This window comes from Daphnia pulex, chromosome 6, assembly GCF_021134715.1.
Source record: "Daphnia pulex isolate KAP4 chromosome 6, ASM2113471v1".
NCBI lineage: Eukaryota > Metazoa > Arthropoda > Branchiopoda > Diplostraca > Daphniidae > Daphnia > Daphnia pulex.
This window is the reverse complement of record NC_060022.1, coordinates 124854-138373: the sequence shown is the minus strand read 5'-3', so window position 1 is coordinate 138373 and position 13520 is coordinate 124854. Positions and strand designations below refer to the sequence as shown.

Here is a 13520-nt window from a genome sequence, read left to right as displayed (position 1 = left end):
GCTACATTTATATAGACAAGGACCACCCGCCGGAATTTCATTTATTAATGGTATAGTACGAAAAAAAAAATAAAAAATAATAACGAATGAAAACCTAAAACAGAGTGCGCCCACTAATGGGGAACGAGGGAAGAAAAATCCAAGTGGCGCACTCCTCCAATTCCCACGCGCAATGACGGTTCAGCCAAGACAACGGTGGACAAACCGTATACATACATACTGTCTTACACATTTATTGGTTTGTTGCCAACACACGCAATCATTAATATATTCCTCCTTAACTGTTAAAAAAGGTCTTGTGTATATTTCAAACTGATTAAATCAACCCGATAGGGTATTTCATCAAGCCACGATATTTGGTCATCAACTTGTACACGCTCATCACAGGGGCGTGTTTCTTTTTTACCCCCTCCTTTGTTATGAATTCAATTGATTCATGGGCAGGAGTTTGAATTGATCTTTCAGTTTTTGTGTGTCTATTATTTCCAGCGCACTTCCGGTCAATGTCAGATGAGCTCATTTCCGCACGACCGGAAATGAGAAGGGGGAAGAATATGATGAGGGTTGATGTTATTAATTGAAACTTGTGGGGCTACTGAATTTCCTCTTTTTTTTTAAAACAATAAAACTGGAGCCAACCCAAATTCGATTATTGTCCAGTTGCGCTGAATGATTTTGAATTTCTCCTAGAAATTAAAAAAATGTGAAGAAAGTCGAGAAAGAAGATTGATTAGCAACAAAATTTAGAAAGCGCTGGTTCCCATAACCGTTTAAGCGAATCGCGACGCCGAATAACTATCGCGTTCCATCGTTCGTGAGTTGTTCGTTTTTTTTTTTCAATTGACTGCGCATTATTTCCAGACGGAATCTGGTTGAAGATCTAATGCGAGTCGACGACGAGGCTGACTTGGCAAAGAATGTTTCTTCTAGAAATCAAAATGGCTATTAGTTTATACATCTTCCGTGTTTGCCTGTACAATGGGGCGTCATTTAGGCGTCGAATTGGCCGGCTGCTGCGAGACCGGCCAGCACCGATTATTACAGCAGCAGCGCAGTATACTCCAATCGTATATACAGCGCCGAGACTCTGCGGTACTTAAAAAAGAAAGAAACGAAAAAAACAGAAATGTGGCACACCTAAGGGCCGAGCGGGACTCTCAAAACAAGAGGCTCTCACCGCCACTTGAGTCAGTCGTCGTCCAAATAGCAGCCGGAGTAGTCGATGGATAGAAACTTATTTTCAAATATAAGTCATCGCCGAGAAGATTTCAAGTCAATTACCTAACGTGCTTCACAAGTTGGATATTTCACGCCCTCAGCTGAAGTTTATTCGATTAGGTTCTAGTATTTCACGTCCTGCATCCAGTGTGTGTTATTTCGCCATGTCGTTCAAGAAGCAAAATTGGGGCTGGATGAGACACGTCCTCACCGCCCTGTCCGTCCTCATCTTTGTGAGTGTCAATTTCATATTTGGCGTGTCAATCACGTTGTTTAGATTGCGCTAAATGTTTTATATACCCCTATATTTATATATTGCGCAGTTTCTCGGTTGTATTGTCATCGGCTACATGTCCTGGGTATTGGCTACATCGACCACAGTCAATCGCTTCCTCTCCGGAACTCTGGTATGATGGACGACATTTATACGCATGTACATGCGCATGTTTATTTATATTCTGGTTGCTCATTTTGCCTTTATTTTCGCGTGTCGATTGACCATTTCGATGGCCGTTATAGATTTTTACGTATACGGTGATCGCCCTGGGATTCTTCCTGTTCATCAACGGACTGGTCGGATGGGTTGGCACAGTTAGTCAAAGCGTTTGGCTCATTCGTTTGGTACGTCCGGCCATTTTCAATATTTTATGCGACATATCCTTTGAATTTTGAAAGGGATGTCTATAGCTAACATGAAAGCTTTTTTCATGTTATGATTATTTCATTTAAATATTCAGTTCCTTGGCGCTTCGGTTCTTTGCATCTTGGGAGAAATCGGTGGCATCATCACCCTCAACATAATTCAAATTCAGGTCAGTTATTCGTTTCCGTCTCTCTTTCTATTATTTGTGCAAACTTTCTTGTTAGTGGCACGTCTAATTTTCCTCTTTTTTTTCCTAAATTTCACATTCAACAACAATCGTCGTCAACAGACGGTAGATGTGGTGGAGCACGGATGGCTGGAACTCAACCAAGGCACGAGGAATATGATTCAGCTTAATGTAAGTGACCTCGTTTATTCAAACCAACACAGCAACATGTTCTGTCTGAAAATCAAGAGATACTAGCATTCATCATTGGCGGTCGTCAACCCTATCGATACTAGTAAAAACAAGCTATATAGATGTAGTATTAGCTAGAAGCGAATCTATAATGAACAATACCCACCAGTTGTCGACAGATTCCTTGAATAATAATGCCACCCGTTTCATCATAGTCCCGGTCAGTGGGGCGGGTATATAGTGTGTGCTGGCCCGCACGCTTGACTAAACATCCCCCCGGATCCCTGCTATCCATTGAACGAAAAACAAACAGATGGCACGTTGAGTTTTAGAAAAAAGAAAAAAGAAAAACCAATGGCCTACTTCCAATCTTGGCGTTATTATTACCTGAAAAGCCCGCAAGTAAAGTAGGTAGTACTGCGCTACTGCCCACCCTGAATTTTCTTTCAACGACCATTGTTAAAAAAAAAAGTTGGGCTTCCATCTTTTTTCTCATCTCTATATCTCCTCTCTACATCACGACGTTTCCTTTTTTAAAATTTAAAGTTCCCGGGGCATTGAGCACCGCCCCCAGAATAGAAAGAGATTTTGTCCAGATCTTATTATGTTCTCGTCCGACCTTGTTATTTCGTTTGCGTAATTGTAGATTAGATACATTAGACGTCGTTTATACGGTACATGGAATCTCTTATTTCTAGATGCTGTTGGCCATATGTAGAATTCCTCACTAGGTTTATTCTTGGGGCTATCTTTTATTTTATAGTTTTCTTTAATTTTCGTTTAGAATATTCTTTTGATTGTGCTGAATGGCTGCCGTTGTGTCCGTTGTAGGAACGAAAGAAAGAACAGCAGGTGTTGGCTCTCGTCGTTTTATATCCCTATACTCGGCTTTTACTATTTTTAAACTTTGTATAGTCTTACACAGTTTCCTTGTTTGCTCTCTTTTAATTCACGCTCAAAAAGAGAAGAAGAAGAAGAGACAATTGTTTTTTTGTTTTTTTCGCTCTGCTGCCGGAAAGTCGACGGTGCCAGCAGTTTCCCGCACTTAATAAATGTTGACACTCTCTGCTGCGTGTAAATGGGTGGTCAAAAACTCTGTAATATAACCGCCAAGTCTGTAACACAAGTCCCGATATGTTGGAGGACGAGCAGCGGCAACATGTCAACATGTTGCGAAGGGGCTGTTGGCTTGATTGGCCCGGCAGTTGATGGCATCAGCACGGAAATATGGGCGACGCATGGCACACATATACGCGCCGACGCCGTTAAGAAAATACCGAAACGGTTAGGCCAACCTGAATAAATCTCTCCCAATATCGGATGGAGAAACCACAGCGCCTTGTCTATATGATGAACAATACGGCAGATGGTCGAATATGCCATCGTTGGTTGTGTGTTATTTTTTGAGTAATTCTGTTTTTTTTCTTGTATAGATGGAATGCTGCGGATTCTCGGGACCGCAAGAGTTCGCCTATTCGACGCTGCCCATCGACGATTCGTGCTACGAGCCGCACACCGACAACAGCACGGACGACGATGGCAGCCCGATAGCACGTTCCGATTGGGACGAAACCACCTTCACCACTCCGCACATGCGCTTGAAACAGGTCAGAACAGAAATGGTGAAGAAAAACATCAATCATCTTTGGTCGTGATATGCAAACTAGAAATGAATATAAGGATAGGGAGGGCCATTTGTTGTTGGTTTTTATCCCGTGAGATATATGGCCGGTCGTGACACAATCCCATTTTGTCTTTTGGTGAAAAGGCAAATGTAGAAGTCCCGCATAAAAATGTAAGGGACCTCTTGTGTACTTAACGACGTCTCGTTACAACGTCGGCGAAAAGGTGACTATTAACACGTCTGAAATGACCGATGATGGGGCGCCTCTGATGGCCGTCGCATCTGTTCGGTCGCTGGATGACGTGCGGATGCGCCATAAGGAATTCTTTGAAATTTAAAGAAAAAAGGGGGTTGAATAACAACGTCTGTCATTACTATAATCACGCGGAGGAATTGATGTCGCCATTCGTCAAGTCTCGCGTCCTGCTATGTCATTTGTATATAAGCTATACAGCGTGAGCAGGAAATGCCGCGCGTGAATGTGTTAACCGTTGCTTCTTCTTCGGGATGTTTTCGGCACAAAGATTTCGTTTCTTTTGACTTTAGAATGCAGCTATAGTGTGTTTAACAAACGATGTTGTTATTTGTCTTTTTTTCTTACCTCCGACACGGGAAAATGGAATTCGGGAAAACAAACAGATTGGATGCGGACAGAAACTCCACAAATGGGTAAATATTCACATGAATTTTGTTTTTTTCCTTTTTTGGGGTTGTGTGCTGTTGTCGCTTGTCCTATAATCAGCGGTTATTCGGGTTTGTCTTGTTATAACGGTTATTTGAATGTTGTGGCTTATGTTTTTTTCTTCTCTCGGTTGCATCATTCAGTTTGAAGAGAACAAAGTGGCTTGGGTCGCCGGATTGGCTACGATAGGAGCCGTCGAATTCATGGCAGCCGCCGTCGCCCTTTTCATCTTGCGCCGACTCCAGGTAGCCATTCGAAATTACCGCCTATGGCGTCACTCACGCTGGATTTCTCTTGTCATCTGTTACGATCGACGTTTGTGACTTTTTTATTTAAATTTATTTAAAATTCTACAGACGAGCTTACGCCCACGAACTCTCTCCCGGAGACGCTTACGCCAACACGAAACTGACATGGCCAACGACCCACTACCCTCCGAGTTGCCTTAAAACTTTACTTTTAATTATATTGATTGCAGACTATATTTTATGACACGCATTAGCCGCCCTCATGCTGCATCAACACAAGTGTGCCGATCAATTTTACCCCCATTATTTTTCTAACATTCCGAGAGGGCAGCATGTGTCATTTCAAGCAAAAATTGCCGGCCAATGGCCCACCTTATTCTATTAATTTATATGAGACTAATATTCAAACAGACGGAGAGAGAGAGACTGTGAGAAAGACGGAAATTCAAACACATTGACAAACAAGGACAGGGCGATGCAGTTGACTGTGATCGCTCGGGTGGAACTTTGTTTGGTTTTTATCCCGGAGGAAAAATAGTACAGAGACAAATAGAACCTATTACAGTTATTATTATTACGGGAATTGCACAGATCAAATTGTAGTATGTGTGTGTCCGTTGCATCGCTTAAAGTTGTTTTTCTTGTGCTCATCACTGTGTAAAGTTTTGTCATGAGAAATACTAACAACACAGATTTAAAAAATAAAAGAAATTATAAACTAGTCGTGATTTTTCATATCATCTTTCTCAATTTAATGTTGACCATCTTGTGAATATTTTCATTACACACGCACACACAAAAAAACCCATTCACCGCATTTCATGTGACCTAAATAAAGGGGGAAATTATCCGATTGGAAGCCACACACAGAATCAATCAAAAAAATAACACTCTGGTCCCCAATTAAACATAATCCCACGACCGATAGAAAATAGAATTTCAATCCCACACACATGAATGGTTGTTTCTGTCGTAACTAGGAATATAAGTTCAGATAGCTTTTTTTTTTAAATCTTTTTTTTTTTTTGGTTTTTAAATCTCTTAACCCCAATCGGCATATACCAAGACGACAAAATGAGCTCGGATTGCCAATATTTAAAAAAAAAAGGTGTCTACTTTTCCCGACAGTTCTCTATGATGATGTAAGTCACTTTGATATGGATCGTACACGAATCGCAAATGTGTCACCACACGGAAACAGTTTCACTAAACACATACAGCAAAAAATATTACATGCATATAAACCCTTTTGAAATATCTCCAAAATGTATCCAGGCCAACAACGAAACGGATTTCGAGTGTGAACACGAGAAAATAATAATAAGAAAAAAAAAGAAGACTCGACTATAATCACCAAAAATAAAGGAAAAAGAGCACCGAGTCGGGTATAAAGAGAAAAAAAAAAGGCTCAAATCAATTAAGAAAAAAACATGAAACAAAATACCATCGACCTTATTTTTTTTTGCACAAAACAAGTTGATTTGCGGGTAGGAGGTGATAGGATGAACACCCTCTGAACTACAATGCCCATCGGTTTCAGAATTCCGCATTACAAGGCGGTGCAGACGTTTAAGTGGTTAATCACGGCGGGCCTTCTTCTTCTTCTTGCTCTTGTTCTCCTGCCACGTATCTATAATCAAAGGTTGTTACTTTTTTGATGACGTCACCGGGGGAAAAATGTGTGAAATTACCATCTGAATTGTTTACAGCAGCGGGTGCCTCGGCAATTTTCTCGGCAACGAGTTTAGCTTCGACCTTGTCGGCTTTTTTCGGGATGGCACTGTTGGCGTTGTTGTTATTCTTCTCCTTTTTCTCGGCGGCAGCAGGTTGGGCGGCAGGCTTTTCGTTAGCCTTTTTCTTCTCCTTTTCCACCACTTTGGCGGGCTCGACTTTGACGGCGACGAATTCTTTGGGAGGCACAACAGCGACTTCCACCTTGGCTGCCTTCACTTCCACTTCCTGGACGGCAGCAACATCGTTCGTGGCATTCTCGATGGGCATTTCGTTGCTCTTAATTTCCTCTTCTTTCTTTTCCTTCTTCTTCTTGTCAGCTTTCTTGCCAGCTTTGTGAGTAGGAGAAGTTGCTGGACTAGCTGCAATTTCAATTCAAAACATTCAGTCGCAAACACTTGGATTGATTTCGAAATGGACATCATTACCACTAGCTGAAGCACCATCAGTCGGCTTCTTCTTCTTGTCCTTTTTGCTTACAGCTTGCACCCAATCTCCTAAGTTTGAATTAAGTAAGTAACCACACAAATGCAGTTAAAGAATGTGAATGTGTACCTTCGTCGAAATCTGCTGGTTTGAGTTCCTTCCTCTTTTGCTGAGATTCCTTCTTCTCAGGCTTGGCGACTTCCACTTCGGCTTTCTTTGGTTGCTCGACTTTAGTTGTCTTCTTGGGCGATTCCTTTTTGGCAGCAACCTTGGGTTGTGGGGATTTGGGTTGAGGTGGTTTGGGTTGAGATGGAGTGCTTGGTTTCTTGGGCTCTCCATTGTGTTCAGGAGATGCAGAAACAGTTTTCTTCACCTACAAAGGAAATAAAAGTTTAATAAGCGCAAATGTCATCATTGGTTGTCCAATGAATGGTTTCAATACCTTTGTCTTTGGTTTGACTTGTTTCTTCTTCTTCTCTTCGTTGCCTGAACTTCTGTCGAATGTGGGCTCAGCGACAGTTTTGAAGCCAAAAGTAAACACAAGTACTGCTAATATCAGCACCCCACCCACAGGCAAGGCATACTGGGAGTGGGAAAGGAATTTATCGACCTCCATTTTAAACATTGGTGAAACTGAGTTGAGTAAACTTGGAAGAGTAAGGATTGCAACACAAAAAACCTAACTTCAAAATGGACTCTTTTTTTGACAGGGAGAGATGGGCGGACACGAAGGTAAGCCGAGAGCCGCCACAGAAGTGAATTGTCAAGTTGGTCAAGAGGGAGCAGTAAAGTCAGCAGATCAGGCCCAAAGGAAATGAAATGTGTAGAGAACCTGTCATAGTAGGTTAATTAATAATCAAAGAAAAGGAATCTGAAAAAGAAAAAAAAGAATAACAGAAGCCAAAAAGAGAGTCAAGCCTTCCGACTTGGAGAATCTGTCCAGCAGCGGGCAACACTGGATCTGTCACCTGTTGCACGTCACACTCTAAACCAAAGGCCCGTCATCGCTCTCCATTTCTACTGTATGTAATAGAGTGCTTGGTGCTGCCTCTAGCGGCCAATGTCTTTCCTGATTTGAGCATGCTGTACCCGCTGTCGGTAACGATATAAGGCGGGAGCGCTGCAGAGGTAGCACGTCGCTGTTACGTCTCCGGTTTTTCGGGAGGAAGGTCCCAGGCCTTGTGGCCTTTAAATCGGATTGACAGCCGAGTGCTGACACAACTTCCTTTACTACGCCATCTTGTAATTCAAAAGTTCATTACAATACTTGTGCTTTGTGGTTTTTATTGACCAATTTTGCGGTTTTTCTTTTGAAAAAATCACTGATGGATCAGCAAGTGCAATAAAAAAGGCGAGCGCATTCCTGCGGTTTATCTTTTTCATAAAAATCTGTATTTGATTGCGCAGCAGAGTCGAACATTATTGGTTTGTTACGCAAGTGAGTCAAAAAGAAGCTTATTTTGGAAATGGTTTTTTGAGCAAGTGCTCATTATTGAGAAGTCAAAGACACTTTATCCAAGGCTGTTTTCCTCTGTTCTAAACTCTGCGGATTAAAAAAGAGATTTTCCAATTAATTAATTAAATCTTGCTTTTAAAATTGATTACCTGCTTGAGAACGGATAAGCGATAGAGTAGATCTTGTTTGTCTTGTTCAGTGCATCGCCTTTGCTCTTTGATTTGTAAATTTTCGAAATCTTTGTCGATTTTGACGGGCTGGTCGCTGGGAGAATCGTAATTCTCCCATTCGTGTTTTTCACCGCCGGAAGAGGTGGACGCGGCGGCAGGTTCGCCGTTTGACATTTGGATTTTTTTGAGGACAGCCGGAACAGGTGGCGACGACAATTGCCTGGACTGGGATCGAACGGTGGGGGCGACGGGTGGTTGGGAGACGAGTTGAGCCGGTTGCGGAATGATGAGCTCGACTGTGTTGTCCGATTGGCTGGTTGCTCGTCCAGCCATCAATTTGTTGTGCTGGTGATGGTTGACAGCCGGGGCTTTCTTATAGTAGCGGCTGACGGCGGCGGCCTGGAGGGCCTCGTAATACCTTTCGTGCGGTACGCCGGTTCCGCTGCCGGGTAAAAACGGGAAGAATATTGTATCTCCCATTTCTTCCTGGCTCCTTCATGCGCACACGGGAATCGACGTCGGTCAGTCCACAGTCAATCACGCGTGATGACAGCGCCGCCTTAACACCATTTCCACAGCCGGGACAACAACAACAACAGCAGCATGCGCGCCGTGGAAATGGTGTTAAAAGCAACCATCTATCGAAATAGAATAATAATGGGACGCAAAGATACCCGGAATTCTCGCTGGATGGCCACGAGCCGTGGAGTTGCTTCTCCAGCAAAAGTTTCTGGCGACGCCGGAGACGTTCACGACGACGCTGGAGAAATCGGGGATCCTTTTCCGTCTGGCTCTGCGTAACCAACACGAATGAGAATTCAAAAAAAAAAGAATTACACAAGATGAAAGACGGGATGATCCAATGGCCGGAATTCTATTAGTTCATTGTGGGTTGTTATTTCTTACTTGATATTTCGCATTGGTCTTGTGGGCGTTCCATTGCGGGCGATTGGTCGTGCTGGTCGACGTTTGACTTTTCACGGCGATCATCGACATTTGCGTTCCTGGACGCTCTTCTTCGGTTGTTGCCGCTATTTTGTGTCTATCGTGATAAACAAACAGGTTTGATAACTTTACAATTTTATCTCAACGAAATAAACATGATAAAAAATTTTGTTTTTAAAATAGAGTAAATATTGACCTAGACTGACGGGACCGGGGGTTGTTGGTTTCACAGCGACAAGCGACTTGAAGTTGCTGCTGGTCCGTTTGAACTTGGGCGTCGACTGATGAGCGAGTTAACGTGCCTTTATCTAGTTGTTGGGGTCGCGGTGTGGAAATGATTGCGTGTCGCAATTCCGTCGGTTCCCTTTGTGTTGGCTGCAGCTGGTGCTGGTGCGCCGGCGTCGATCTGTCTTCACTCCGGACAGAAACTGATGCCGCCACCGGGTCGTTGTCCGACGCCGGTTGGACTACCGCCGTCCGGTTCTGCAGGTTCCTCCTGCGTGCCAGTTTCTCAGCCAAGGCATTCTGCTGGGCTCCGGCAATCGCCTCCTTAACTGCTTCTAATCGTCGTTCTTCTGCCTCCTGAATTCAACATGGAATTTAAGAATAATACCTAATAGTAATAGAGCTGCCTCCCCTGAAGCAAGTTTTGAACAATGAGAGTGCATGTAAGATATGGCGTTACCTTTTTCTCTTGGACCCGTCGTCGCTCTTCTTCAATTTGACGTCGCTCGGCTTCCAAATGCCTTTGCAGCTCCAGCTCCTGTCTCTCCTCTTCTTCCTGTTGTCTCTTTTTCTCCAGGAGCTTTTGGTTCTCCTTCTCTGCCAACTGGACAAGAAACAATTTCAATTGGCGGAAATTCATGCAGACGCATCCCGACTCTCTCGGCTGCTGTCTGAACGGCTCCATCGGTCGCTCTCAACTGCCATCCGAAATGCACATGCCATATTCCACACAGCCGGAATTTACCCTCTGACTTTATATATACCCATGTCCAAATCGAACAACATGCGAGTAGGAAATTCGTAATAATTTCCTACTTTCTTTTTGTTTGTGAACAGAGGGCACATAGATCTAACAAATGATTAAGTGAAATGCAACAAAATAGATGATTTCTATAAGAGCATTTTGTCTCGCATGTCTGCCTGCGGATATATTAGATATGGATCATCATATTCCGCAGGATCGCGTGTCGCCGGAAGGTTTACATAGCCATGATTTTATCCGTCGTTTAAGTTGGGCTGTTCTGCCAGCTGCATGAGGCCTTATACTGCACTATACTATACGTCTATTTAAGTTGGTGACAGGACGTGCTGTCGCATATTCGGCATACGGCGCCAAAAGTCACGACGCCCGTTACCCTGGCAACTTGACTTCAACATTCGCTATTGAAATATTAGAACCATTATTATGTCTTCTTTTTTTCGTCTTCATTTCTTATTTTGTATTTTCCGGCTGTCTACTTTTGCCATCCAAATCTATATATTAGGCTACACAATTCCAGCCGCGTGATGGCAACGACAGCAGGCATATTTTTTTGGAATGTTTCTATTGTTTTATCTTTTTCTATTATTATATCGATCCAACCCAGTCGGGAATATTATAATTCACGTTAGTAAACGGTTTCTCGTCTGCATCGCATATGCTGTTGGCCTTTATGCGCCTTTTATGGAGAGCTAGAGACTGTTATATAGAAATCAATGTGTCATTTTTACCTGCTGAAGGAGCACCCGCTGCAGTTCATTGGCTTTGGCCCGTTTCCTTTCCCTCTCGGCCAACTCGGCGACATCCACCACGACATTCTGGCCACGCAGAAAGCTGGGACTGCATTACAACCAAAATATGGGCGATAAATCAATTGGGATCTCAACTTTTCCGCTTATTCTCTATGGACACAATCACACTCACGCCGCATTGGTTGCGCAGTGCTGGACGACAGCCTGATGACGGCTGATACTGGAACTGTCGCCCAAGGTCCGGTCTGCTGATGGATCGCCGGCAGACGACACGAAAGATGCTAATCAGTGGCCCATTGGCAAACAAAAGGAATGTGTGTAGACGTGATCTAATAGTACCCACCTGACATAAGAGGCTCGGTCTGAACAAAAGCGTTGGTCGGACGGGCCACCCATCGAGGTGGAGTCGACCTATCGTAAAGCTGTGGAAGACACTAGAGATGCCAACCAATAATCAATTCAATCATTTGATCTTGCCCCAATCAAACACATGAAGGCAGCCATGCTTTATTTAATCGATAATTTGTATACGTAATAAAAAAGAGCCCATTACCTCTGGGTAAAGGTCGTAGGGGACAGTTCCATCTTGGACCCACTTTTTGCGCTCGAGAAACTTATAATCGGCCCTGGCCGAAATTTCATTGGCCTCGTCGTGACGGTTGGAATTGATTTGCTCTTGATTAGTCGAGTGGTGATGGTGGATGATGACGTTGGAAGAATTTGAGGTGTCCGGCATGGGCTCGACGCTGGGTCCCCTGGACGACGACAATTGACGGCGGTGGCGCAGATGGTAATTAGGAGCCGATGGATCGATGAAGTGATTGTCACTCTGATAGCCGGAAGTTTCACCGTCCGTCACCGTGTGGCTGATGGCGTGACGCTTTGATCGCCGAGGCGGAGGCGGCGGCGGAGGCGGTGCGGTGGCGGGCGGCGCTTGCTGAACTTGTTCGTGTTGATGTGATCCAGTCGTCCAGTTGAGTGGAGGCAGGTAGTTGTCGTTTCTGATATATCCAGGAAACAATATCGCCATGTTATTTACGCAGCGCTAAAACAATAACGGAAACGAAAATGACGGCTAGATGACCGTCATCCGTCCACATATTTGATTTTTTCGACATAATTCGCGGATCATTGGGCTTGTGGTGCTGTGGGCTTACTTTTTATTGTCGACAGGAGTCAAGCGTGAATCGCTTCGGGCCGAGCTCCGGTTCCATTTCAACGGTGCGCCGCAACCCGGACGTCCCCATGGACACCAGTCGATTTTGGCCTCCTCTGTTATATAATAGACGCGATGATTTGATTGTATATACTCTCTTCGTTTGCCCAATTGACCAACTAATTTAAACCAAATTTAAAATGTGATGGATGACTTACCTCTTTCGCGGGCCCATTGTTGACGCTTGAGTTCCATCAGCGAAGGTTTTTCCATACCTGGTGGATGTCTGATGGAGAGTTGTCACACCAAGGGAGAGAAATGGCTGTGCAATAACTACAGCACGACGGACCGAACCGAACTGTCATGTATGCCGGAAATCCACGCCAGATGAGGGTTGAAAGAGTGGCAATCGATAAAACACGTACGACTCCCACGCCGTCACCAAGGTAACTCCCTACCTGTTCTCTCTCTTAGTTTTGATGGAAAGGCGACGCTCTCTTTGCGTAACTGAGCGACCAGCGACCTCAGCTGTTGTTGACGAATGCGTATTACCCAGCGCGATATTTCCACCATCAAACGCACAACACACACACGGATATTGGGTGCACAATTCAGATTCACACGCGCCATATTCTTTTAGTTGCGCTCTTACACTACACGTAGGGGGTCGTAAAATTGATTTTTCTTTTCTTTCTTTTATTCTATAGTGCAAGTGTATATGTAACACAATAGGTTTCCGGGGTCTATACGTTCGCCATTGTTTTTAAAAATAGGCAGGCAGGCAGCTAGGTAATCATTCAAGCGCAGCGGTGGTCAACCTTCAGTTTATTTATAGCTAGCCAACAATTCGTAAAGGGTACAACACGTCAACACTATTTCTTATTTATTTTAAATGTCGTGTCTACCGAATATTAACCAGCAGGCATGCTACATCGTTCATTTTCGCTTTGCTTTCACCTACTTTTAAATCATATCACTCAAGGAGTGCGTTTAGTCGGTCACGGAAAGAATATCAATCAAGTGTAGGCGCCTGTAGACTTTTTATTCAAAGAGTTACGTGGAAACGTAATCCTTCCTGTCTAATTCTACAAATGATATACAATCATACATCCATTGTACTAAAAGA

At 43.7% G+C, this 13520-nt stretch overlaps 4 protein-coding genes across 5 annotated transcripts in view; 2 read left to right on the top strand and 2 right to left on the bottom strand.

Annotated features, from left to right (window-relative positions):
* Positions 1-13520, top strand: part of LOC124195517 — a 67845-nt gene that overhangs the window by 43178 nt on the left and 11147 nt on the right. The window lies entirely within an intron of this gene.
* Positions 1134-5494, top strand: LOC124195515 (tetraspanin-18-like). The gene is made up of 9 exons (XM_046589955.1): positions 1134-1451; positions 1542-1625; positions 1738-1839; positions 1956-2030; positions 2151-2219; positions 3653-3826; positions 4483-4512; positions 4669-4770; positions 4882-5494. The coding sequence occupies exons 1-9, from the start codon at positions 1383-1385 to the stop codon at positions 4972-4974; spliced, it is 798 nt and encodes a 265-aa protein (XP_046445911.1). The 5' UTR covers positions 1134-1382; the 3' UTR covers positions 4975-5494.
* LOC124195514 (neurofilament medium polypeptide-like) lies at positions 5499-7944 on the bottom strand. Its single transcript, XM_046589953.1, has 5 exons — positions 7373-7944; positions 7060-7303; positions 6933-7001; positions 6465-6866; positions 5499-6403 (listed from the first exon to the last, which is right to left on the bottom strand). Exons 1-5 carry the CDS (start codon positions 7553-7555, stop codon positions 6351-6353), a joined length of 951 nt encoding a protein of 316 aa, XP_046445909.1. The 5' UTR covers positions 7556-7944; the 3' UTR covers positions 5499-6350.
* LOC124195505 (coiled-coil domain-containing protein 66-like) lies at positions 8394-12875 on the bottom strand. 2 transcript variants are annotated; one of them, XM_046589939.1, is made up of 12 exons: positions 12613-12875; positions 12396-12510; positions 11792-12239; positions 11582-11672; positions 11411-11483; positions 11218-11326; positions 10187-10330; positions 9698-10083; positions 9463-9598; positions 9231-9349; positions 8536-9049; positions 8394-8473 (listed from the first exon to the last, which is right to left on the bottom strand). In XM_046589939.1, exons 1-12 carry the CDS (start codon positions 12665-12667, stop codon positions 8420-8422), a joined length of 2244 nt encoding a protein of 747 aa, XP_046445895.1. In that variant the 5' UTR covers positions 12668-12875; the 3' UTR covers positions 8394-8419. The 2 variants fall into 2 exon arrangements, with proteins under 2 accessions (XP_046445895.1, XP_046445896.1); XM_046589940.1 differs by having other exon boundaries at positions 8536-8998.

What these genes read in the sequence shown, in the direction of transcription:
- LOC124195505 (XM_046589939.1), bottom strand. Translation starts at nt 12,667, where the DNA reads ATGGAAAAACCTTCGCTGATGGAACTCAAGCGTCAACAATGGGCCCGC. An exon ending in ACAATGGGCCCGCGAAAGAG is followed by an intron (nt 12,511 to 12,612) that starts GTAAGTCATCCA and finishes ATTATATAACAG; the next exon opens with AGGAGGCCAAAATCGACTGG. An exon ending in CCCCGGTCCCGTCAGTCTAG is followed by an intron (nt 9,599 to 9,697) that starts GTCAATATTTAC and finishes TTATCACGATAG; the next exon opens with ACACAAAATAGCGGCAACAA.
- LOC124195514 (XM_046589953.1), bottom strand. Translation starts at nt 7,555, where the DNA reads ATGTTTAAAATGGAGGTCGATAAATTCCTTTCCCACTCCCAGTATGCC. An exon ending in AAGTCAAACCAAAGACAAAG is followed by an intron (nt 7,304 to 7,372) that starts GTATTGAAACCA and finishes TTTCCTTTGTAG; the next exon opens with GTGAAGAAAACTGTTTCTGC. An exon ending in TGATGGTGCTTCAGCTAGTG is followed by an intron (nt 6,867 to 6,932) that starts GTAATGATGTCC and finishes TTGAAATTGCAG; the next exon opens with CTAGTCCAGCAACTTCTCCT.
- LOC124195515 (XM_046589955.1), top strand. Translation starts at nt 1,383, where the DNA reads ATGTCGTTCAAGAAGCAAAATTGGGGCTGGATGAGACACGTCCTCACC. An exon ending in CCCTGTCCGTCCTCATCTTT is followed by an intron (nt 1,452 to 1,541) that starts GTGAGTGTCAAT and finishes TATATTGCGCAG; the next exon opens with TTTCTCGGTTGTATTGTCAT. An exon ending in TCAACATAATTCAAATTCAG is followed by an intron (nt 2,031 to 2,150) that starts GTCAGTTATTCG and finishes CGTCGTCAACAG; the next exon opens with ACGGTAGATGTGGTGGAGCA.